At 46.1% G+C, this 25,113-nt stretch overlaps 2 protein-coding genes across 4 annotated transcripts in view; both read right to left on the reverse strand.

Moving 5' to 3' along the window:
- Nucleotides 1–25,113, reverse strand: part of LOC142579783 (NPC intracellular cholesterol transporter 1-like) — a 330,403-nt gene that overhangs the window by 121,973 nt on the left and 183,317 nt on the right. Inside the window, exon 1 of one of the 3 annotated variants that reach the window (XM_075690347.1) lies at nucleotides 637–1,058. The exons of 1 other annotated variant lie outside the window; for it this stretch is intronic. In XM_075690347.1, the coding sequence (XP_075546462.1) occupies nucleotides 637–795 (159 nt within the window). In that variant the 5' untranslated portion in view covers nucleotides 796–1,058. Of the gene's footprint in view, nucleotides 1–636; nucleotides 1,059–25,113 lie in introns of those variants that run through there. One more of the 3 variants, XM_075690349.1, reaches the window with a different exon arrangement.
- Nucleotides 2,041–3,017, reverse strand: LOC142577941 (SRR1-like protein). The gene has a single exon (XM_075687378.1). It carries the CDS (start codon nucleotides 2,943–2,945, stop codon nucleotides 2,124–2,126), a length of 822 nt encoding a protein of 273 aa, XP_075543493.1. The 5' UTR covers nucleotides 2,946–3,017; the 3' UTR covers nucleotides 2,041–2,123.

The raw sequence follows: 25,113 nt of genomic DNA on the forward strand, positions 1-25,113 counted from the left end.
AAGAAAAGTTACGTCAAGAAACGTCAAACACGCTAGCCCCATCGATCGCCATTAGTTCGCTGCTACAGCGGCAAACGAGATAGCTGTGGGCCATGAAGCAGCCCGTGGGACTTAGCCACAAGCAAATTTACTACTCGTGATACGTAATTTACACGGACAAATACATCCTCCACAAATGGCTAAATGGGTTACATGGGCGAGAGGAAACACCGATTCAAAACGACACAGTTGGATATGGACAGCGACGCCGGTACAGTTCTCAAGATCAACTACAACTCGAAGGTTCTCACATCAGTACGCAGAAACTGCTAAATAACCGTGTTACTACGAGAAGCTTGACAGGAAAAGACAGTGAACCGCGCAACAACTGTCGCAAGGTAAAAAAGAAAGCCGGACACGAAGCAGAGTCTGACTCGGCTGTGTCGCTTATCATCGACAGGTCGCGCGGTTTGCTGCGGAAGCACCGAGCGCGTTGTGCACGCTCATGTGACAAGACCACTCTGAAAGCACGCACACCTTGAAATCGTGCCGCTACAACGCCGACACGGAGCCGTCAAACTCGGTCGTAATACCGCAAATTAGGCCTAGAGGCGAAATCGGGGACGGCGGTGCGAAAATGTTTTTTCCATCACTTACCAGTAGCAAAAGGACGCAGGCGAAAATCCTTAGGAGGCTGGTGGCTCGTAAGCTGCCGTTATCCATTCTGTACACAGGAGCGTCACTGCACGACGAGGAGATTTTGCGACTCACAAACGAAACACCGAATAATTTAGAAGCCGTCCGTGAAGGCACCATCCTGGGGAGCGGGGAGTTGGCCGCGCTAGGCTTGGTTGGTTTACGGGGCTGGAACACTTCCACCAAACGGCAGCGGGGAACGGGGATAAAGCTAAATTTTGAATTAAAAAATAACAAAAGGTTTGCTGATCTACCGATGGCCCGCTAGTGCATGGCTGAAGCGGTGGCACCCCGAGGCTCACAGCGTTCGTCACTGACCACGGCAGCGGAGACTCATCGCTTCCCGCAAGCGTCGCGGCGATGGCACGGCGGCGCTCTGACGATCGCGGCAGCCACCTAGCGGCCTTCGCCCGAGATGACGCATGACGCACGCCGCGCGCTGGCTGCGAGGGGGAGGTACGGGCAGGGCGCAGGCCACATGACACAACTGCGCGTCGCGCGGAGACAGGCACTGCAGCCGGCCGGCAATCTACAAGCGCAAGCGCCCCATGGATGCAGTGGAAGAGCGTAGGCTGGGTGGCCTTGAGCAGGCGAAGCCGAAAAGCGTGCGTTCGCTTGTGGGCCATTTATAGCGTAATTACGGAAGATGAAGAAGAAGAAATTTTATTGATGAGTGGTCCGGCAGTTTTAATTGTGGTGGCCACAGGCGACGGCTCGAAGTCCTTGGACTCGGGCGAAAGAAAGAGATAATAAAATGCCATCTCAAATTATTGCTCGAATCGAGCATCGTCGTTAGCTTGAGTCGCGTCTGTCGTTGGGCGTCAGGTACATGCTACCGGCGCGGATGACGGCGTGTGATGTAGTAACCTTTAACACCTCCTTGGTAGGTGTCCTATGGTACTACCGGCATAAATTGAAACGGAGGCGGGGAAAACATACGTAGTTGCTGATGGGTGCAACGTGACTTCACGTCATGGGATGCTACTAAGCGTGCTGCCGTTTCTTAAATCCCGCGCCTAAACCGGAGATCCTTCAAGGTGGAAATGTGAAGTGCCTTTTTCTTTTTTTTTGTTCGTGTTGTCTGCCCATTTGAAGTTATGCCGGCAGTATTCCCGATGTCGACAACTTTCGGGGCAATGGGGCTTGCCCCTTTTCATTTACGGCGTGCTGTAGTTAACTCCGAATTTGTTTCTTTTTCGTATGTTTTTTTACAAACACCTTCGCGGTCGATGACAGGTGCCGCACACATGAGACGCGAGTGTAAAAGCAACTGCCTCTGTCATTGAGTAGTGCAATAATGTAGCTGTTCAGTAATCACGCTGTTTTGTGTAGCTCATCAAACGAATGAACAACCACAAAGTCCAGTGCAACCATTTTACTGTGCAACATTGCCATTATTTACACCGAAGGCAGTCTGGTGAGGCTTACAAACAACACGACAAGAACACTCAGATTTTACACTTTTCATGGAGAGCCAAGACGATCTCGTCGTCGCCATCGTACAACGGCTCCTCCCTTGAGCTCCACACATCTGCATGCAACAGACTCGCGTCGAAAGTGTGCAACGCGAGGTCGTTGAACACGTCCGAGTACTTGAAGTCGTTCGCGATTGCGAACTCGCGCACAGCAGGTCGCACGTTTACCAAGAAACTACACTTCTTGCGTAGGGTAGCGTCCAGCTTGTTCGTCCACATGGCGTCGAAGCTGTTGCCAAAGATGACAACCTTACCGAGCGAATCGGCGTCCCAGTTAGCCCACAACACGCTGTTGTACAGCGGCGTGCCGCAATGCGGCATGTAGAAAAGAGTCCGGTCTTGGACGCTGCGTTTTCCTTCGTCGTTGAGAACCAGCACGGTGAATCCAATCGACACGAGTATTTTCCGCTCCTTCTCCGTGAAAACAGGATCGTAGATTTCCACCGCAACGGGGGACAACTGCCGGCGAATACAGATGAGCAGCGCGAGCTGGAACCTCGCACTGACGCACGCGGAGAAGTTCCCAAGGCCGTAACAAACGATATGGCTGACTTTAGCATCGCCAGGTAACACACACAGGCACTTTGTAAGCACGTTGAGAAAGTTTTCAAGGTACGCCGACGATTGAAGGTCAGCTTCCGCCTCCGAGATGCGCCGTAGCACTGCGATTTCGTCAGGACCTTCGTCGTCTCCGTCTGTATGAATGGCGAGCAACTGCTCAGCGTGCTTCCTGCTTGATTTCCCTCGTCTTTTTACTACAGTAAACCCATCTTGGCTCATCACGTCAGCGTTCATCTCGCGAACCAGCAGCGCAAAAACGCCGCAACGCGCAAGCAATGGGCAGCGCCATTTCGCTTTGTCGATGCTATTGCGCTTTCTGTAGTAGCACGAGGCATATGTTTCGCTTTCGACTTGGTGTCGAAATCCGATCATGGGAATTGTTTCTATAATTCCGACACTGTTATTTACCTGCGTCTGTTATTGCCAACAAAAAATATGCGAACGACTACTTTCACTGTGCAAAAATAAAGACGTAAATTATGTTTTCAGCGCATGAATTTCACTTCGACGTGAACTATCGCGCTCCCCATTTGGCACTACAAGCCGTGCTTGCGTCAGAATTTCTTTTTCTTCATTCCGGTGTGGGCGGTTCATTTCTCACAGTACAGTTTGGATAAAACGTTCGCTCTATCGAATTGACAAACGCCCGACAAACTGTTAATATTTTTGCTTTCATCCACTGCATCCTGTATCAGGATTCCGATATCGCGTTCATGATTTTTTTATTTTAGAATGAAAGTACGATAACGCCAAAGCTAAGCTATTGATAAGCACATTCAATATAGCTGGTGACGACTCCACCTTAACGTGCTGAAATGCAAATACCTGCATTTTTTAACCTAAACAACTAAAAAAAGATTTGGAAATCAAGACTGCTCTGGTCCTCCTCAAATTTTGCAGAAATATCGCATTTATGATTCGAATCGTTCTATATAACACTTGGTACGGTTAGTTGCCTAGTTTGTAAGGAAAAAAATACAAATTAGCCTTTGTCGGCGCCTCCGAACGATCCAGCATTTTATTTGAAGTTATTTGATATAGACAATATTCGTATGCTGCGTTTATTTTAGGTTATTTTCTGTGTTATCAGGGTCAGAGTAATGTATGGCTACGTTACGAAAAGCTGTGCAGAAGAGTCGCATTTTCTGTTCGCATCAATTACTAGGACAACGCCGAAGCACCTACTTTCCCGACAGCAACGTGGCATACGAGACGAGTCGAATGTCATTTAAATATTAAGTTTCCTTACACCAGTTCGGAATTCAGTGTTTGCGTCAATCAATGTCAGCCACCGCTGATGAAGCAGTTACTTTGCTAAAGGCTTCTCGATCGTGTTTCTGGCTCCATGCTCCATGAGTCGTTATGAGGATCCAGCAGGCTGGCGATTAATCAACTCTGAGGCGGCAACTTCTTTTACCACTTATGGAGCGAGTTAAACGACGAAGTGACACCTACAAAATTCCAGTGAAAGTATCTTTTTTTTTTTTTTGTTCCCAGTACATTTGCAGTGCTGCTATATCGGGCACTTAGCAGCTGCGAATCCCGTGAACGCGTAAATACTGTAAAGAATCCGTGTCGTGGTTGCGGCATCGTTGTTGCCGTTGATGCCGGCGATGAAATTGACCACGGGCGTAGCCAGGAGGGGTGGGGTAAAGGAAAGGGGGGTTCACATAACACGTGCCTCCATCCCCCGATTCCCCTTCTCCTTCTCCCGAAACTTCTTCGTGCCACCATACCCCCTCTCCCTGTAAAGTGTGTGTACCCTTACCCCCTTCCCAGAGGAATTTCCTGACTACACCACTGATACCACCAGTGACCGGGTTCTTGGCGCATCCTATGCTGTAGGCACGTGCCATGTGTTTGAGACCAATCGCCATTGACACCTAATATTTCGTGCCGTCCACGCGCTTTTCAAGAACACGATGGCGTAGAAACTGCACTCCAACACACCGCCACCTAATTTTCAAGAACAACTTGTGCCCGATGCACTTGCACATAATGTAATTCTCGTCCACCATACCGTATCGGTTGTTCTGGCCTCCGAAATACATGAACAGACGACGACGCTCTCGGTAAACCTCGCAACTTCACGAGCAGGACGACTGTCGACGGATGCGTCAGAGGTAGGATGCATACGGTGAGGCGAGTAACGGCGCGGGTCGGCATGTGGGCGAGGAGACGGAGAAAAGGAGCTTCAATACGGCGACGTCCAGGAGGTGCGGCAGTGGCGAGCGACGGGGCCAATGCGGAGGCAACGCAAGCAAATGAGCTTGTCTTCCGGAGTGCTCCACTCGGCAGGGTTGCCGTATCTGGGAGGGGAATACAGATCGTTGTGAGGCGTAGCTGTCGGCACGGATCGAGCATCAGGTCGGGAGACGGAGCAGGCAGCAGGAACACCTAGGTTTGCAAATTCTTGCCGCACAACTGCCTGAATGGGTGAGATCGCTGAGGCTGGTTGGTCGATGGTGGGGTTAAGTGGGCGTGGATGGAACGGTGCAGGACTTGTAGCCTCGAGCTTGCGCCGAACAATACGTGTGACGTGCTCATTTTAGGGTGGTGAAGCGGTCAGGTGGACGCAAGACACGGAGCGTGACGCAAGACGACGTCGTAGTCGTGTTAGGGAGCCAGGAGAACTGTGGAATGACGAGGTGGCTTTTGGCGAGCTCAAAGCGGCGGCATTCCTTGACAATGACGTCGATGGTGGACACATTGTTGAAGACCAACAAGTTGAACGCGTCGTCCGCGATCCTTTTGAGTACGTGGCCGACTTTGTCGACCTCAGCCATTTGCTCGTCGACTTTCCGGCAAAAAGCGAGCACGTCTTGTATGTAGGAGACATACGATTCAGTAGAATACTGAACTCGGGTAGCAAGCTCTTTTCTAGCAGCCAGCTGCCAACCGGTGGGATTTCCAAAGAGGTCGTTGAGCTTCTCCTTGAAAGCTTCCCAGCTAGAGATCTCGTCCTCGTGTGTCCGGAACCAGACACGAGGTGTTCCGCCCAAATAGAATAGGACATTCGCTAGCATAATTGTAGGGTCCCAGCGGTTGTTTCGGCTAACGCGCTCATACTGGCTGAGCCAGTCCTCGACGTCGACATTATCCTGGTCGGAGAATATGCCAGTATCGCGGGAATTGGTATACCGTGACGTACGTGGTTGTCGGGGTCGCAGGAGTAGAAGGAAACGAGGTGTCGTACGTCACCGGGAGCCATGACGGAAAGCAGGATGGTGCGGCCGCTGCGGAGCATCGTGGCGAGGACCCTCCACCAAACCATTACGCGAACGAAGGATGAAGAACTGGAGACTATTTACAAGTATATTCACAAAGGATAACTGCATCGCTGGCCAGTTCAGCCGACAGCTCGAGAGCCAGAGTGTGTTCGTCGTCTTCGTCGGGGCGCCCGCGTGCATCGTCCACAAGAAACACGTAATATGCATGTATCAATATTAGACAGTTTTAGTTTAGCGTCCGCAACTACAGCGTACGCTATACGCTATAATATAGCGTACGCTAAGCAACGCACGTTTTCTACAATTTTAGTTGGCCGGCGATATCTTCGGATCTCAGAGGCCATATGCCGTCGTTGCGGCTATTTCGCGCCTTTAGCGACAGGTGGCGCTGACATCTCGAACGTTTCTTTCGTTAGGCTTCGACTCGTTCGAAACGAGAAGCGATTTTGAAAACACCACGAGGTTATCCATAATACTCTGTCGTCGAAGTGGCCTGAGACTAAGCGAAAGCCATTTACACAGTCATTTGCTACGAACGAAGTGCATTTTACAAAAGCAACGCCAAATTCAATTCGAAGTGGGCAGCCGGGACCGCCGCCATGTTTCCCGCAAGCTCCGCAAACCCCGCAAAAACGCTAACGCTAACTCGTTTGCGTTGCGTACGCCCGCTATACCCGCTATTTCGTTTAGCGTTCAGCGCATGCGCAGTGACGACCCGCTATTTTTTAGCGTACGCAATGGAATAGCGTACGCTATACTAAAACTGTCTATTATTGACAAGCGTTGTTGTTGCGCGATAACGCAACATCACGCGAGTTTTATTTCACTCTCCGCTATTCTTTCCGGCTTTCTTTCTCCCCCCTCACGCTTTCTCCCAGTGTAGGGTAGCAAAATAGCTAGAAGCTCTTAACGGTTAACCTTCCTGTCTTTCCTATCTGATTTATATCTCACCTTGTCCTATGCGCGCCCGTGTGTGTGTGCAAATATAATACAAACAACGTTCTGCCTGCGTTGCTGACTGGATTTTCATGCAATACGAAAAAGAAAAAAAGAAGAAAAATAAATCCACTAACACTTTGTATTAGCGCGGTCGCCTCCCCTCCTCCCCCCTCCCTCAAAAAAAAAAAAAAAGAAAGAACATTGCTGAAGTGGGTTCAGATCTCAGCTAGTGATGGCGGTTGTCTGTGCAGTATTTTTTTTTTCTTCGTCGCCCTGTGGCGACGGTAAAGCTGGAGACTACGAGGCGGTCTGGCGACGATATAATAACGTCGACGACGACCACAGTTTTCGTGTGCTTAACTAAACGGACGAAAAGGCGACGGGGCAAACCGAGTTTCAATCACTTAACTGCTGTCGCAAAAGTGCTGTATTCTGATGCATGCCACCTGTTCAGGCTTCATCGAGGTGATCTTACAATTTTTTTCTAAGACGTAGGCGTAGGGCACCTCTGGCGTATCGTTTCGTGCGCGTGCGCACAGTCGACCTGTGAGCGCAACGCTCCTTTCCGTATCCACCGACGCTCCTGTCGCAAACGTGTCCATTTATCGCGATATCTGTGCGTCTCTGCTTGTTTTCCTGCACAAGTCCGAGAGAATGGCGCCGCAGCGCCCAGGATTAACGGATAGTCCACCACGACGATCGCAACCTGCGCCCCAAGTGATGCGCGCATTCACTGGACCGTTTCCAGCCCACGGCGGCTATGAATAGCTCGCCCGCCCGCGGACGTCCGTTGACATTAAACTTATAAACACTGGGTGCGCGTGGAGCAAATTGGCGCCAGTGGGCCTTCTGACGTGCTCCGAGCTTCCGTAAAGAAAGTACGGCCAGACCGCGGTCGTGATCCACTGCTATCATTTGAAACCACGACGCTTTCTGCACGTGGCATGGGCCTGACTAATATACGCGAGCGCTGCTTTTTGCGTAAACACGCGCTCTTGAGCCAAGGTGGGGACTCGAATAGATTAAAGTGTGTACTCTTGAAATGCGTTGAGCAGGGACGTTGGAAGTGAGAAATGTCATAATATGGCTGTGAGAGCTGTAGCGTTGACTGCCCTATATACAGGGTGCCCCAGCCAATTTTAGCCAGAGTTTAAAAATATACGAATGCCACGTAGCTGGACAGAACCAACGTAATGTTGTTTGCCACCGCTTGCAGACACTCAAATTAATTTTATTTTAGCTCCGCCTATTAGATGATTAGCCTTAATTAATTACTTTCTCAAATATTATGACTAGATCAAAAGAGTCAATGAGAAAATGGTACAGCAACTCGAAAAACTCCCCAATCCACGCAACATGACTCGATCGACCAGTCACGCGGCAATTTTGCGTTCATTTGCGGGCTCCTTTCACGCTCGGCAAAACACTTTTATCTAGCACGTATTGAGCAACAGAGAGCTGTATGGGGAGTTATTCGTGTCGCTCTACCATTTTCTCATCGACACTTTTCGTCTATATATAATATTGGAGAAGTTGATTAATTATTAATGACTAATTATCTAATTAGGTGGAACGAAAAAAAAATAATTTGAGTATCTCCAAGCGACGGCAAGCTACATTACCTTGGTTCCGTCCAGCTACGTGGCGTTGGCATATTTTTTGGAACACTGGCTAAAGTTAGCTGGGACACCCTGTATATGGAGCACTACACGCTATAGCTCTCGCAGCCATATTATGACATTTCTCACTTGCAACGTCCCTGCTCAACGCATTCCCTGAGTATACACTTTAGTCTATTCAAGTCCTCACCTTGGCTCAAGAGCGCGTGTTTACGCAAAAAGCAGCGCTCGCGTATACCACGCCACGTGCAGAAAGCGCCGTGGTTTCAAGTGGTAGTCGTGGGTAACGACCGCGGCCACGGTGTGGGCGGCCTTTCTTTTTTACGTAACTACCTTCCAATGTTCCCCTTTCGCGGCTTCAAGTAGCTACTGTAAAGTTGATGACACGACGGGCTGGTTGATCCCTCAACTTATATGAGTCACTCGACAACTGCTTCAATTATTTTAGACCAGTTAAACCATTGCATTCAGTCGTGTCAAATGAGCCATTCAGCTTAGCGGTAATGGTCGCCGTTAGCGGTATACCACCCCAGCGTCCCGAGCCTTCGCGCGTGCTATATAGATAATCCACGCCGCTGCTGCCACATTCTTGTCGGGCGGTTAGGGTTATAGTTAACACTCTCGAATATGGCGACAGGCGGCCGGCGCGACGCGTAAAGATGAGCGTGAGCTCTATACCAAGAGTGTTTGGTATTCTGTGCAGACTGGCATGCATCAAACCTCCTCCACATTTCAACACCTTAAAGATGTAGCTTCAATGACGGTCACAGCGACACGCAACTTCTTAACTGTTGTGTGACTATGCGGTGTCGGCTTAGTGCTGCGTTGCTTGAATGGCATGGGTATTTACCCAACCTTATCGCACCACCGTTCGTAAGAAACGCAAGAGGTGATAAGAAGAATAAAGGTGTGATAAAGCTTCCTATACCATAGTGCCCTGTAGAAAGAGAGTAAATCGTCGCTGCTATCAGGTGCGGTGACGTCAGGAACGAGTGGCCGGTATGGCGCGTATAAGAGGAGCGTCGACTTTAAGTGCGAGTAAAGAAAAAGAAAAGAACAAGAAGATAAACTGAGAAAAGAAAGTACTAGCGAAATGGCAGTGGCTTCGCTTGAATACATGCAGCAGGTCACATTGGCTCCGTGTTCAAGTAACCCACTCCCATTCTATATCGCACTGTGGAAATTTCCGTTTTTTTTTTTTTTTGTTATACTGCTGAAAAGGCCTTGCAACCGCGATGATGCAAAGATACTGCAATCAAATTTGACGCCCCGTAAGTGCAACATATAAAAAAGTTCACTTCTTTAATAGAACCGCTCTCTCTCCAGCCTCGACTTTGTTCGCACGGTGTCCCCGATGAGACAGCCAAACAACCATCTCTTACGAACAACTAACATTTTCACTTCTTCTTTGGACTCTATACATGTGAATAAGCACAAATATTATTTCAGGCAATTGTTCAGTTCACGACAGATAGTCTAAGGGCCAGATGTTGGGGGAGAGTACTGGTATTGTGGAAACGAAGGCCGGGTAAGTCGATCGGGTTGCAACAATTTATCGACGTCAAGCGCCAACTGGCGATATACTCAAAGAACGCCGGCCTTCAGGAGCGATAACGTTTCAAGATGTCCAGTCGGTGAAAGCCTCGTCCATTTGTCTGCAGTGCGCGCCTCTCTCACGCGATGTTATCCCCCTCGTTGTCGCATTCCTCGCGTTCCTCGCCTTTCGCCCTGCATTCAGCCCCATCACGTGCACACAACTTTCCTTCTTTGGACAGTGTTTCCGTCACTCTGTACGCACGCACCGCGACTCGACTTCGCCCTCTGACGCAGGCAGGTAAACAGGACGCCCGCGGATCCCGCCGATGTATAGTTGCGTGCAGAACTATCGAACTCGAAGCCGCGGTTGTTGCTGATGGTCTGAATTCTGCGAAGAGAAGCGAAGACGCACTCTCAACTATGTACCATGCACGCCGGTGCTGCGTTTACAAGTGCAGTTGTACGATACGGCGTGCTGATATCTGGAATGGTAATGCACGTTAAGAGACACTAAGGAGAAAAGCAATAATATGTGTCTTATCAGTAAATCGCCATTCTGCAACACCGACAAAGTCGTTCTCGCCCGTGACAGGAGACTTGGCCTGATAAGCCAGCAAAGACGCCAAAACCAAAGTGAGGTGGCGACGCTATCTTGAACTTCCCGTGCCACCACGCCGTGACGTCAAAGGTTTTAGTGGCGTCTGCTTGTGCCCGGTTAATGTTCTGCCGGTAAAGATGAACTACATTGTGTTCTAGGTGATTCAAAGACTGAAGTTGTCAAGTTTCAAGAACACTTACTGAGACAGCAATGGCCAGAAGCCCAAATATGATAGTATCTTCTGAAATTCGTAGTGTCACGCTGACATACGAACACTGAGATTTCGGTGCGAAATTGAACTAGTGGAACGTTGCACGTCATTTTCTCTTTTAATGATGAACCTATTACGGCAAAATTAACGAAGATAAAGTTTTCTAAGAATATTTAGTTTAATTAGAGTTCGTTCTTATCTTTGGCGTCGCTTTAATGCCATAGCGTCTAGAATGAATGCTTGGCTGAAGAAAGTGTAGGACGCGAGCTCTTTGCGTAAGTCTGCCGTTGCAGAGCTGTACTGTTCGAAATAGTTGAATGAACGCTGGGTAAGTTGAGATCGTAACCTTTGCGTTCAGCACGGGATGACAGCTTGGTGCCGGCTTTTAGACAGAATTGATGATGCTGATACCTTAAAAGAAAGTTCGAAGTTGACCTGTGTTTCTCCCCTCTTTGATCCATCTTCATCCTAATATTTTTTCTGCGCAGCAAGTTTATTTTTTTCTTGGGGCACATTGCTTTTGGTTATGCCCTGTCGCGTGAGTGTAAAAAAGAAAAGCAAACAAACATGAAAGCTTTACTCACGTGACGTATCTTTCTGTCCTTGCCCTTGATTTTCCCTTTCGTTTGAAGAAGTACTGACATGAATTTTACGGGTTTTCGTTTTTATGCTTTGAATTGAGGTCCTCAACTTGTAAACATTAGAAAAACAAACAAACCAACAACCAAATCTAGCAAGCCTCATTCTCGACGGCTAATTTTGGTTACAAGGAGTTGCATATAGGAATGACTTTCGCAATTTTCCAAATACAGTATATAGGATCAATACACACTGTAGGGAACATTCGATAGTCTCAAATAAATCCTGAGCAGATAAGCTGACTAAAATTTAAGTAATATAAAGTTGGTTTCAGCGGCATGAGCTGGAAAAAAAAAAGAACGAAGAATTATCCTCAGACGCTAACCGCGGAGCGGTGTTCCGACTTCTTGCGTGCCCGAAACCAAAGCGCTGCACTAACGGCGTTTCCCGAAATACGCTTCATTGCAACGTCTCGCGTGATGGCGCGAGAGAAGCCAGATGGCTGGGCTTTGCGTGCCTGCTCCGTCGGTTCCGTGGAATTCCCTGAACAGCCTCGCGTCATTTATGGGAGCGTTGTGTTGATGTAGCAATTATGGGGACACTCCAAGCGAATATTTTTTGCCGTCGTCGTCGCCGTGAGGTTTCGTATATATATTTAGGCATATGTATGCTATATGCCATGTTATGCCATATGACATGCAGCATACGTGGGTTTTATTGCCACACCGTTCTATCGCGAATGTTACTCGTACCAGGTCTTACGTTCTTGACAAAATAATTTCTCAGAATTTTGAGAGCGGCAGCCCACAAACAAATGTCGCGAAACAAAATCCCGACAGTGTACGCCTTTTATCTTAAATTTGCTTAGACATTAATATTGAAAAGTTCAAAAAAATCATCATCATCATCAGCAGCAGCAGCAGCAGCAGCAGCAGCAGCCTGGTTACGCCCACTGTAGGGCAAAGGCCTCTCCCATACTTCTCCAACTTCCCCGGTCATGTACTAATTGTGGCCATGTTGTCCCTGCAAACTTCTTAACCTCATCCGCCCACCTAACTTTCTGCCGCCCTCTGCTACGCTTCCCTTCCCTTAGAATCCATTCCGTAACTCTTAATGGCCATCGGTTATCTTCCCTCCTCATTACGTGTCCTGCCCATGTCCCATTTCTTTTTCTTGATTTCAACTAAGATATCATTAACTCGCGTTTGTTCCCTCACCCAATCTGCTCTTTTCTTATCCCTTAACGTTACACCTATCATTCTTCTTTCCATAGCTCGTTGCGTCGTCCTCAATTTAAGTAGAACCCTTTTCGTAAGCCTCCAGGTTTCTGCCCCCTACATGAGTACTGGTAAGACACAGCTGCTATACACTTTTCTTTTGAGGGATAGTGGCAACCTGCTGTTCACGATATGAGAATGTCTACCAAACGCACCCCAGCGCATTCTTATTCTTCTAATTATTTCAGTCTCATGATCCGGATCCGCAGTCACTACCTGCCCTAAGTAGATGTATTCCCTTATCACTTCCAGTGCCTCACTACCTATCGTAAACTGCTGTTCTCTTCCGAGACTGTTAAACATTACTTTAGTTTTCTGCAGATTATTTTTAGACCCACCCTTCGGCTTTGCCTCTCCAGGTCAGTGAGCATACATTGCAGTTGGTCCCGTGAGTTACTAAGCAAGGCAATATCATCAGCGAATCGCAAGTTACTAAGGTATTCTCCATTAACTCTTATCCCCAATTCTCCCCAATCCAGGTCTCTGAATACCTCCTGTAAACACGCTGTGAATAGCATAGGAGAGATCGTATCTCCCTGCCTGACGCCTTTCTTTATTGGGATTTTGTTGCTTTCTTTATGGAGGACTACGGTGGCTGTGGGGCCGCTATAGATATCTTTAAGTATTTTTACATACGGCTCGTATGTAAAAATACTGAAAGATATTAACAGATATTAAAGATATTAAAAAAATAACAGACTTTAAACCTGAAAATGATGCAATTTGATTGGCGCGGCTGTGGGCACCACTTCCGGGATCGACCCAAGAAAGAGGTTTCAAACATGCCCGATGTGGAAAAGCGGTGGTAAGGTCGCTAAGAAAGACGTTGGCTTTAATTAATCAGCATAAACGAAATTGTCTCACGACAAAAAACAAACAGAGGACCCCGTTTTATACTTAGTCAGCTCACGCTTACGTTTGTAAAGGAAGAAAGCAGATTGTCCAGCATTTTCAGGACATTTGTAAGCGGGTCGGGTGATCTTCACACTAAGTGGTTGTATAACTGACTCGAGCTGGCTGGCAGCATGCAGGGAAGTCGGCTCTGCTTATCAATGAGCTCTCTCTTCCAAACTGCTATACTAGCCGTGCGGAATATATTTTGGAATAACGGGAAAACCGGCTGCGAGGACGTCTCTTTCAGAAAACATCCTTTTTTTTTATTTCTGTGTCGTTGTGCTCGTACATTTTCCCCCTTATTCGTACGCGGGCGCCACAGCTTCGATGAAGAAAAAGTCGAAGGTCACTCCGCAGAAGCTTATACCCACGTTCTCAGCTCTGATATTCTAAGTTTCATTTCTGTTTGCAATCTCATTGAAACACTCGTAAGCCCATTAGCTTGATGGCGAATCCCCTGTAGCAGCCATCGACCATTGTTACGAAACTAGAGAAAGTGGCCAAGTTCGTATACCTTGGCCTTAGTTTATGAAGTTCTGCTTACAAGGAGCATCGGGGCACAGCGTACTATAATCGGGGCTACGCTGTAGCCATAGGAACTGCAACCGAGCTGTCTATGATTGGGCCTGTGAATCAAGACGATCACCCTGTTAATGCTTCTTGTTTGATTCATTCTACGTCATACTTGCATAAATTATTTATCCATCACGTTTTGAAATTCAGATATGCCGAAAAATAAGGAAGAAAAACAACAAGAAACAGACAAAATTTGAAATCTGTGAGATGATTTTTGCATCATTCGTTTGCTCCAGCTGAACTATTAAAACGTCCATCTCGCCCTTCCACTCTCCTTCTCTTTTTATCGCCCTTCACCCTTCCCCCCGTGCTGGGTAGCCAACAGGAACTGCCGCTGGTTAACCTCCCTGCCTTTCTATGCATCCTTTTCTCTTCTCTCTCTTCTCTTGACCCTTTCTGGTCCAATGATTCTCGTAGGAATCGTATAGCTTTGGATGAATTATCTGACATTGGGAAAAACAAATAACAGGCATATTTCCAGAAATATGAGTGTAAGCAATTATAATTAAATAATTTGTTGACTTTATGCTTCATATAAATAAGACTCTCCCTGATATCTCAATCAATATCCATGCGTGACGCCATACTGAGATTATGCCTCTGTGTTATTGCGTTCTTAAAGCCCGCTGCCTAATGCATATAACCTACCTTGGGTGGCACAAAATATGGTCTTTAAATTATGTCTGGCCATATTTCACACCTGTACACTTGTGAATTATAAGGTCTCAAGAATTACATGATGTTTACAACGCGCTGAGTTGGGAGTTCATGGGAAAAATCATCTTCGTTATTTCTCTGAAGCCCTAGCGAGAATTTTGTCTTTATTTGTTCCTTGTCGTTTGTCGTTCGAGCGCATGTAATATAAGTTTTTCTCTTCTTCAAGAATATTCGCGCAAGAAAGGGTTAATTCTTCAGTTTATGCAGGGCTGACTGCCGTAATATGCGCTATATTATTTGGTCTATGGCTTGCTTCCTTTGTATTTTCTTTAATATTTTACTATACATTAGGTTCTTTGCGCAATTTCTCAACAATGAGCTTGTGCTATTGTTGAAGGAATCATAATCTTCTTCCTACAAGCCACAGCTGTCGGGAGAAACACATGGCACTGTGATCCCTGCCACTGTGTGCGAATACGGTAACGTGGGCTGGCAACGTTGCAAGCATACGAAGGAGCGACATTAACCCATGATATTATTATTATTATTATTATTATTATTATTATTATTATTATTATTATTATTATTATTATTATTATTATTATTATTATTATGATGATGATTATTATTATTATTATTATTATTATTATTATTTATACATGCAGATAATCATAATGTATGACTAGCTCCTTTTTACGCCCGCCTCCTCGTTTTCTGTTTCCATATTTGCTCCTATTTGTATCTCTACCTCACCTTGTTTTGAGTACCAGATTTGTCTTGTCTTTACATTTTGCCTAGCGTATTACTTTTTGAGTGCAGCCGTACGAAGGCTCCATAGCCGGTCCTAGCCTCTACATTAAAATTTCGATTGACTGATTGTTTGATCGATTATTTGATCATCATCATTACCGTCAGCATATTTTCATGTCCACCACAGGACGAAAGCCTCTGCCACAGATCTCCCATAACTCCTCTCTTGCACTAGCTGATTCCAAGTTATGCCTGCAAATATGCTAATTTAATCCCACCGCCTAATTCTCTGACGTCCTCGACTGCGCTTCCATTTTCTTGGCATCTATTCTCTAACGCTAACACACCACCGAAAACACGGGGAAGGCGGGAGATGGAAACACGCCACCGGTTATTCATCCCACACAATACACGGCCTGCTAATCTCCATTTTTTCCCCTTAATTTGAGACAGAATTTATATCGGCTACTCCTGTTTGATCTTAACCCACACCATTGCCTCCCTGTCTAATAACGTTACGCCTAATATTTTTCGTTCCATCGTTCGTTGCGCGGTCCTCAACTTTTCTTTGCTAACCTCCAACTTTCTGCCCCTTATGTCAATACCGGTAGAATGCAATTATTGTACCCTTTTGTTTTCAGGTATAGTGATAATAAGTTGCTCGTCATGACTTTTTTATGCGTGCCGTATGCGCTGCAACCTATATTTATTATTCTGTAAGTTCCCTTCTCATGATCAGGAACCCCTGTGAATAGTTGAGCTAAACAGACCTACTGTTGCGCAGAATTTAGAGACTGATTGCTAATCAAAATTTTTGCCCTCTTTCCATGCTATTTAAAATTACCTTTATCTTCAACTCTACTCCTGTACTTTCTCTGTCGAAATCCTCAATCATTTGTTGCCATTCACTGCCAGCGTTGGTGAGCAGGACAATGTCATCTACGAACCGAAGAATGGTGAAATATTCGTTGTTGATGCTCACTCCTAAGGCTTCCCAGTCTAATAGCTCGAATACTCCTTCTAAGCATGCAGTGGATAGCTTTGGAGAGATTGTGCCTTCTTGTCGGACTCCTTTGTTGATAGGCGATTTTCTACTTATAGAGAAGGAAGGTAGCTGGGGAACGTTTTTAGATATTTCGGTATTCACATGTGCTGCCTTTACTCCTTGGTTACGCAATGTCTTCATGACTGCTGCTATCTCCATGGTATCAAATGCATTTGCGTAATCCGAGAAAGTAATATCGAGAGGTTGATTGTACTCTGCATATTTCTCAATGGCCTGATGAAATCTACGTGATACATTGTAGAATATCCCATCCTGAAGCAAACCTGTTCTTTTCGTTCATTGAAGTCAAGTTTTGTCCTGATTCTATAGAGATTTTCTTGTTGAAAATTTTATACAATTCTGAAAGCAAGCTAATGGGCCTATATTTCTCCAATTCTTTGAAATTTTCCTTGATATGTGTTAGTACAATATTGACATTCTTACAACTATCTGGTACACTTGAAGTTGTGAGGCATTGCATATAAAAGGCCGCAAGCTTTTCACGCACAATATCTCCTCTATCTTTGATTAGATCGACTGGTATTTCATCTTGTCCTGCCTCTTTTCCCAGAGACATTTATTGCAAAGCCATTTTAACGACATCACTAGAAACAGAAGGGGCCTCTGTGTCCCATTCATCACTACTTCCAGTGAAGGTTGGGTGACTGCCCTGGGTACCGTGTAGGTCAGTATAGAAGGCCTCTGCTACCTTTACTATATCGTCAAAATTGCACGTGGCATTATCCTCCTTATCCTCCTTATTACTGTATATGCTTCTGGATCAAATCCCGGTCACGACGGCCGCATTTCGATGGGGGCGAAATGCGAAAACACCCGTGTACTTTGATTTAGGTGCACGCTAAAGAACCCCAGGTCGTCCACATTATTCCGGAATCCTTCACTACGGCGGGTCTTCTAATCAGATGGTTGTTTGGGCACGTAAATTCCCGTAAGTAAACTTTCGCTCTTTCCTATCACAAGCTTCCTTCTTACTGATCACATGCTGCCCTTTCTACTGCTCTTGTCCGATACGAAAACGTATACGCAGTGGAGAGAAAGCTAAATATGGGAGGGATCAGGTTGGCGACTGCCACCAGAAGGGCCGAAACGCCTGTCTGCTTTTCGAGAAGTAGGGGCATATAAGCGGAAGTTGAAAATAGGAAGAGAATCAACCTGAATAAAATCCGAAGACCGCACGTTCACGAACGCCGACAGTAAGCAGTGGCACCGCAGTACAGGAGGTAAGTTCACGGCAAAATTGAAGATGCAGAATGCGGGATAAATAAATATTCACCACCGTACCTGGCAAGTTCCTCAACTAGGACAGTTGGCGAGCACCAATTCTTGACGCATATACGACCGTCTTGGTGTACTTAACGACGGTGTACTTGACGTAGTTACCGTGTCCCTCTGTCGCTTTCGTTTAGAAGGGGTAGTGCGGGAGGAAATATAGAACGAGAAAGAGAGCTAAGAATGAGAGCAGGTTCACTATTCGAAAAGTATCACATTTGCCTTTCCTTCAAATCCCGTTTCTGGTGTTAAAACAAAGATCCTTCACTGAGAGTTAGATAGCCTCATGGTGATGACCTCAATGGTGACTGTATCGCTCGATAGCTATAGAGTTACCATTTAGACTCGTGTTGCAGGAGCAGCCGTTATATCGAGCGAAATTGCGTCGAATACACGTGCATATAAAGGAGACAATAAAGAAACAAGTAGATAAAGTTAGCTTATCCTGTAATAATTCGTGCAAGCCACGCGCACTTCTTGGCCCATCCCCCACAGTGGGTGCCACTTGCGCAGAGGAGACAACGAATAAGCCGCAGCAGTCCGTATTTGTCGTCTCACATACGCCCGGCCACGAAAGTTTACCGACCACGGGATCTTGGAATACGTTCAATTCACGAGCAGCCGGGTACGTAGCAGTATAGTCAGTAAAATTGAATACGACGATGTTGTTACCATATTCTAGCCGAGGCCCGAAATGCAAATACCAGACAGCGTTGTGAGGCTGCGGGTATATTGAGATTTTATCACAGATTTCACGGTCCGTAATGTCTTGTGGCTGGGTGTACTGGCGGGTGCTATCTGGTTCATACCACGAGTCTCCACGGTTGTTTTGTTTTGAGAAAACGAGCCCGTTAACCTCGGACAATTGTTAACTAAATAGAGAACCGCGAAAAAAAGAAAGAAAGCCAACACCCTGCGCGTTTATTCATGCCGTAACCGCACCGAAGTTGTGCACAATGTAACATTAAGAGGATGAGCCATATTTACGCGGCCGCATGCACGTAAGCGCGCGGCGCTGAAGCATTGTCGCCAACGCCAAGGTCAAAGCCCGCAAAAAGAGAGCGCTTAAAGTTGTGCAGTTCGTCGTCGTCTTCTCTAACCAACAAGGTCATTGGCATCCTCACAGAAAGCACCCCCCCCCCCCCCCCCCCAGCGTGACAATATTTAAAAAATAAAAGTGCAGCGATCCCACGGTTCAGTACGGTAAATGCTTCAGATTGCGCGTTCCGTGCAGCATTTATTTCGAGTCGTCTTAGCCATTAGTGTTAATGCGACGCTGGCTTTGTGGGAGACGCGCCTACAGTCGTCCAGCTATTCACAACACAGTCGAGGTTTACGTGCCAACAGAGCGCGTTGCCGCTAACCACAGGGCTGGAGCGACAAGGAAGGTTGTTTGAGAAGCCGCGCAGCTGCACGTGAAGCGTGGAGGAAAAAGCTAGAGAGAGAGAGAGAGAGAGAGAGAGAGAGAGAGAGAGAGAGAGAGAGAGAGAGAGGGACCTCGCGTCCGCTTCATAGCCAGTGTTCGTTTCGTCCCCCCTTCATACTTACAGTAGTAAGCGCAAGAGAAATGAAATGAACAGATAAAGAGTTGGATTATTTAAACACCACAACTGTGTTTTACGTGACGCTGAAATAACCGCGTTTCCAAGTGATGTGATTCGGTGACAATGGTGCTTCTATGCTTTTCAGTTTGTTGTTTTCATTCCACAGTCTATTACAGAGGGTGTCCCAACTATCAAGCACCGATATTTAAAAACCGTTGTGCAAATGCCTCATAGAACTAATATACAGACAGCCTCACTATTCAATATTTGTTTAACGCTTTGCCACGTGAGGCAATCGTAATGCTCAACCCTGTCAGAGATTTGAACAATGACGCACAACGCCTCAAGCAAACACGTCTCCGACTGTGTTCTGTGGACTACGCAGACAAACAGCAGTCGTGCGCCCTCTAAGCCCCATTTAATGCAAATTAAACCCCCAATATAACGGCATGTGCGAGGAAATGAAAGTACAATAAAAAACTAACACTCTGCACCAAAGGTGTTCATACACCCGTACACCTACTGGCCCGTTCATTACGTTGGAAACTGTTCTTGCAATTACGTATAAAGATGTATGGTTTCAAGCGTAACGAAAGCTTTTTCTGCGATTCAGAATGGGGCGTTACTGAAGGTTTCTTATGAAATCAATCAGTTATTGTATCTGGACAATGTATAGATAGACATATCTAATTATCTATAGATAGGTACCAATATTTGAAGAGCTGCAATGGGTCTCTTGTGTGGCGCTGTTCGTAGGGTGTTCAAATGTTTGGTGTGTATCTAAGCAAGCTATAGTTATTCAAGAGAGAAAGATTTTCTATCGTAAACCAGCTGGCATCATAACAACAGTAGACGAAACTGCACCAGTGCTTCAGGCTTCGCAGAAAATGCGTTCACTATGTTTAAAAGCGGTCCTTAACAACCCTATGGATGCTGGGACAAATTTTACAAGCGACAAGTACACTTAATTCTGCAAGAGCCCACGTCTTAATAGGGTGGTTTGAGGGTGCAACTATGCAACGGGGGGTACACTTTTAGAAAAGCTCGCACACTTTGTGGCTCATGTTGCCTTTAAGAAATAATCGTCATCCGTCTTGTCTGCATTTCCAATCTTTAAAGCTGCGTTTCGCACTTTGAGGTCACGAACGGTGCGCGCGTATCAGTGTGACATGGCGACTATAGTTTCCGGATCAGATACGCCCCAAAGGCGGTAAAATTTTTAAAGTTTAGATTGACTAACACCCACATCGCCTAATACAAACATAACACGCTCATGGGTGTTTACTGTCAAGGGCAGGTATAATTATGAGCTATAGAAATAGCTATAAAGGACGTAATTTTGAGGCCCTACTTCGTAAAAATCATTTGCATTTCCCCATTTGTATAGATGAACGTATTCGTCACAAACAAGCATTCCTGGCACATTGGTCTGAAACGGGTGTTGGGGAAAGAGCAGCAGATTAACGTCTCTATTTTCGTACAAGGAAGTGGACTAGTTATATGGCGGACAGTTGTGACACACTTTGTACTAGGACAAAATGGAGGCTCTATTTTTGTGAGCACGGCCGTTTACTTAGGTGCGCTTTAGCGTATACAACAATTGATGAGAAAATTTACATGGCTATTTCTTGAAGCGCGTAATTTAAGGCCTGTTTGCAATTAATAAAGTATAACGCCACAGGCGAACGTGCCACACATTCTATAATGGCGCCAGGCTACTGCACTAGAGCGAACGAAATGCGGGGTGATCATTTTTAAGTTTTATGGAATTTTCTTAAAAATCGCTTTTGGCAGATCGCGCAATTATTTTTCTAGTGCTGTATTATTCGAAGAGGCAGACATTGCAAGCACGAGAAACCGAAACACATATTCTACTGATTTAGAGAAAATCTACTAATTAACTTCTGAATTGATTCCATTACAGTACGAATTGCAATTGACGAATTGTAGCCAGTGAGCTTGAAAGACGTGTCCACTTGAAATGAATTTCCAGGGTGACACCAGTTTCGAGACATTTCCCCAATTGTGGAACGAAATACATAAGCGTTCCAGTTACCTTTGTCCTTCAATGCATAAAAGAGCGTTTTGCTAAAAAAGTAAGCGTAACAACAGTGCATTCTCACAGCGAGTTTGTTCGCGCATATCTCCAAACTGGCATAATTCTGGAAATTCATTCCAAATGGGACACGCCTTGCAAACTCACCGGCTGCAATTCGCAAGTTGAAATATGTGCCCTAAAGTACGTAATTCATTAGGAACCTAATTCGTTATTTTTGTTGATTAGTTTCAATTTCTCGCGCAACTAATGTCCCCCTCTGTGAATAATCCAGCTCAAGGACTGGCATTACGTTATCCGAAACAGTCAATTAAACAAAATATTCCGTAAAATATAAAAATAATCACCTTGTAAGTATATCCTTAGAGAAACTTTCTGTATATGCATTTCCCACATTTACGTGTTTGCGGCATTATTCGCACGATAAGCATGCATAATTAATGCAAAAGACGCATCACTCCAGCGCAAGTAATGACGCACGCATGTGAAACTATACCACGTGTTTCAGCCAAGACTTCAGAGGGATTTAAAAAAAACGATTATTAGAACAGCACTATTCAAGAGGCTGCGTCTTCAATGGCACATCATTTGAGCTGGCGGACACCGAGAATTTGAGCAATATTCACTCATAAATCCAGGTCAAATTCGTTATTAACGCTTTCAAAGTAGTTACTTTTTAGAAACATTGCAGTTGCAGAATTCAGTCCGTTCAGTGCTCTAAACATGAACAGTCGTGAGCAATGTATCAAAGTGAACACCCAGTTTGTTTTAAGCGATAACCACTCGTCTCAGAAAAAAAAAAGGATAACACAGTGAAAAAGACGGGATAAGCGAGCGGCCAATACACGCAGACTGTGTGCAAGTGTGTGTTGTGCCCTTCAAATTTGTTGTCTTGCCAATAATCATGTTCAGACTTTAGTAATTACTCGTAATATGTGGATTCTAACTTGTTGAGTGAATATGTCGCCTGTAGCTTTCGCGTTGAACATTTAGCTTCTTCGTGCAATTTTATTTGGGGCATATGTGTGTTTAACCACTACGGCCTCTTGAAAGTAATTTGGGTGTTTCTTCTTATATTGCTGGTAATTGTACACTTTGTGGATGCCTTATGACTAGACAATTTCCGAGTATCCGCACTGAAACTATTTGAGAAAGCCATTTGTGTTTCACTAACATTTTCGCTGAATGCTTTGCTTGAACCTCGAGGAAACACCTTGAACACCAACGTAAAATTTGCGATAAGTTGGATTTGAACATTTCGAAACTAAGCGGTAGTAGTATTCTTCTTTCTGAGTAAATAGATTTAAAAAACCTTGACCATAATATCATCCGGTTGGCTACCCTATACGTTGGCAGGTGGATAAAAGGAAAAGATATAGACAGGGGAGAGATACAGGAAGGGAAAACGCAGTGAAATGTAGATGCATTCGCACGGGCTGCTTCACGTGATGAAAAGCATTCGCACAGGTGCCTTCAACGCTGGCTTGCTTCAGTTATGTAATTATGCAACGCGTGCCATGTTATAAGCCTGTTTAGGGATCTTTGGTTATGTTAAGTTATTCAACGATCACTGATAAATTTCTGACGTCCGCCGAGCGAGTAACGTGTTTCCTGGAAATTTCTTCGTCTCAGTGTCATACGCCGCTTTTATTAAGAATTGCAGCAAGTCTTGGCAGGAATACATCTGACACGTCTGGATATGTAAATAGTTGTATGCGTGGACAAAGTGAGAATATGCAATTAAGCGAGCGTTTAATATTATTATCAGTGTTCTTTACTTTTATTTTGCAAATGCCAGTAGGCTGAAAGCAATTCGCCGGCGAATTTACCGCGTCCTTCGACCGTAAAAGACCGAAAGGCCGCGTGTTCTTGAATAGAGTTGAGGGCTATTCAGTGCCAACGAAGGACCTAGAATAACTGAGTGCATCTAAACGCTTCCGGCGTAACCGCGCACGTCGGCAGCCTTCGCGCAGCGATACGAAGGAAAAAAGAAGAGAAAAAGAGTCGATTTGTTGTTTCCTATCGCTCTCGAGACAACAAAAGAAACAAACGCGGCGTCTCTGCCGCGCCTCAACAGGAACTGTCCATTCGAGGCATCCTGCAGCCTTCGCGCGGTGCTTTCCGCACCGGAGGTATTTATACAACAGCGGTTGATCGCGGAGGTCGAGGAACGGTTGCCCGCCGAGGGACGAACTGGTTTTTTGCTTCAGGGGCGCACGAGAGGCCCGCCGGCACGCGCTGCCGCACTCCGTCCGAAACAGACACGGCACAGCAGGCGGAAGTGAACAGGACCCACGGGCGCGGTCCAGTTCCGCGAGTGGCCGCGCAACGTGTAGCCGCATGGCCGGAACTTATTTCGGCAGCAGGAAACGGAACGGCGAGGGCCCGTGGGCTTACCGACTATCGCAGCCGCCGTGCGCGCTGCCCGCGGACAGCCGGGGCCTGTTACGTGTCGCAGTTGGCGCTGCGTCGACGTCCGGAGCCCGACTTCAACAGGAAGAGAAGCGCTAAAAGAATTAAGAAAGAAAGAAAGAAAGAAAGAAAGAAGGAGAGAAAGGAAGAAAGAAAGAAAGCAACAAAGAAGGAAAGAAAGAAAGAAAAGAAGAAAGAAAGCAAGCAAGAAAGAAGGAAAGAAAGAAAGAAAGGAAGAAAGAAAGAACAAAACCAAGAAAGAAAAGAAAGTTGGCGAACTGCACGTTCGCGTTGGCGGGGCGACGCTGGCGCGTCATAAGATATCTATGCACGCTTGAGCGGTCTTCAGGAAGACGTGTACAGATCTTGCGTGTGCGTGTCTTCCCGAGACCCCTTGTTTAAAGGAATGAAAGTCCCACTGCGACGCCGGCGATTTGATGATAAAGATGAATTCGTGGGAGACGTCGAACAGCGTTTTTAATACGAAAACATTATATGCTGATACGATCTCGACCGGGTGAAGTGGGCCTTTACAGCAAGAATCAAGAAACGACGACGAAGGCGGGCATCGTGATGGCGAAAAAAATGAATTCACTTCATTGATACATGGCTGTGACTCTACCCGAGTCTCGAGCGGCTCTCATTAACACGGGGGCCAGGCCGTAACCTCTCGCGGTCTTGTGGTCGTCGATGTCTTCTTGGAAAACTTGGGGAACTTGTGAAAGTATAGGTGCCTTTGTCAGGTTGAGAAGTCGACGAGCTCTTCTCTTTCGTGTCTTCTCTATTTATGTCCTTACCTGTGTGTCGTCTGCTCAGGGCGTAAAGGGGAGACGCTTTTTTCGGGGAAGAGGGCCGTTCTACCTGTCTGCCTGGAAGTAAATGCGTGGTTTTTCGGCGCAGATTATCAGCGAACAGCAACGGCACCACGACATAAAGAGTCTTTGCACAAGGGCGTGATTTCGGCAGAGCACTTTGGCAGTGGCGACGGCGAGGAAAGCACGTCGGTTAACTTCTGTTGTGTTTTACAGGTTTGTTAAAGTTCTCGTTCTTTTTTTTTACGACATTTCATTCACTGTCGCTGCTGCCAAGCGATTTGTTTTGGTGACGAATGACTTAGGGGCTCAAACATGACTAAGTGCTGCGGTTGCAGAGCTGAAATTGAAGATGCCGCGAGTGCTGTTATGTACAG

This window comes from Dermacentor variabilis, chromosome 4 (genome assembly GCF_050947875.1).
Source record: "Dermacentor variabilis isolate Ectoservices chromosome 4, ASM5094787v1, whole genome shotgun sequence".
Lineage (NCBI taxonomy): Eukaryota > Metazoa > Arthropoda > Arachnida > Ixodida > Ixodidae > Dermacentor > Dermacentor variabilis.

Coding starts and splice junctions, on each gene's coding strand:
- LOC142577941 (XM_075687378.1), bottom strand. CDS start 2,945: ATGAACGCTGACGTGATGAGCCAAGATGGGTTTACTGTAGTAAAAAGA.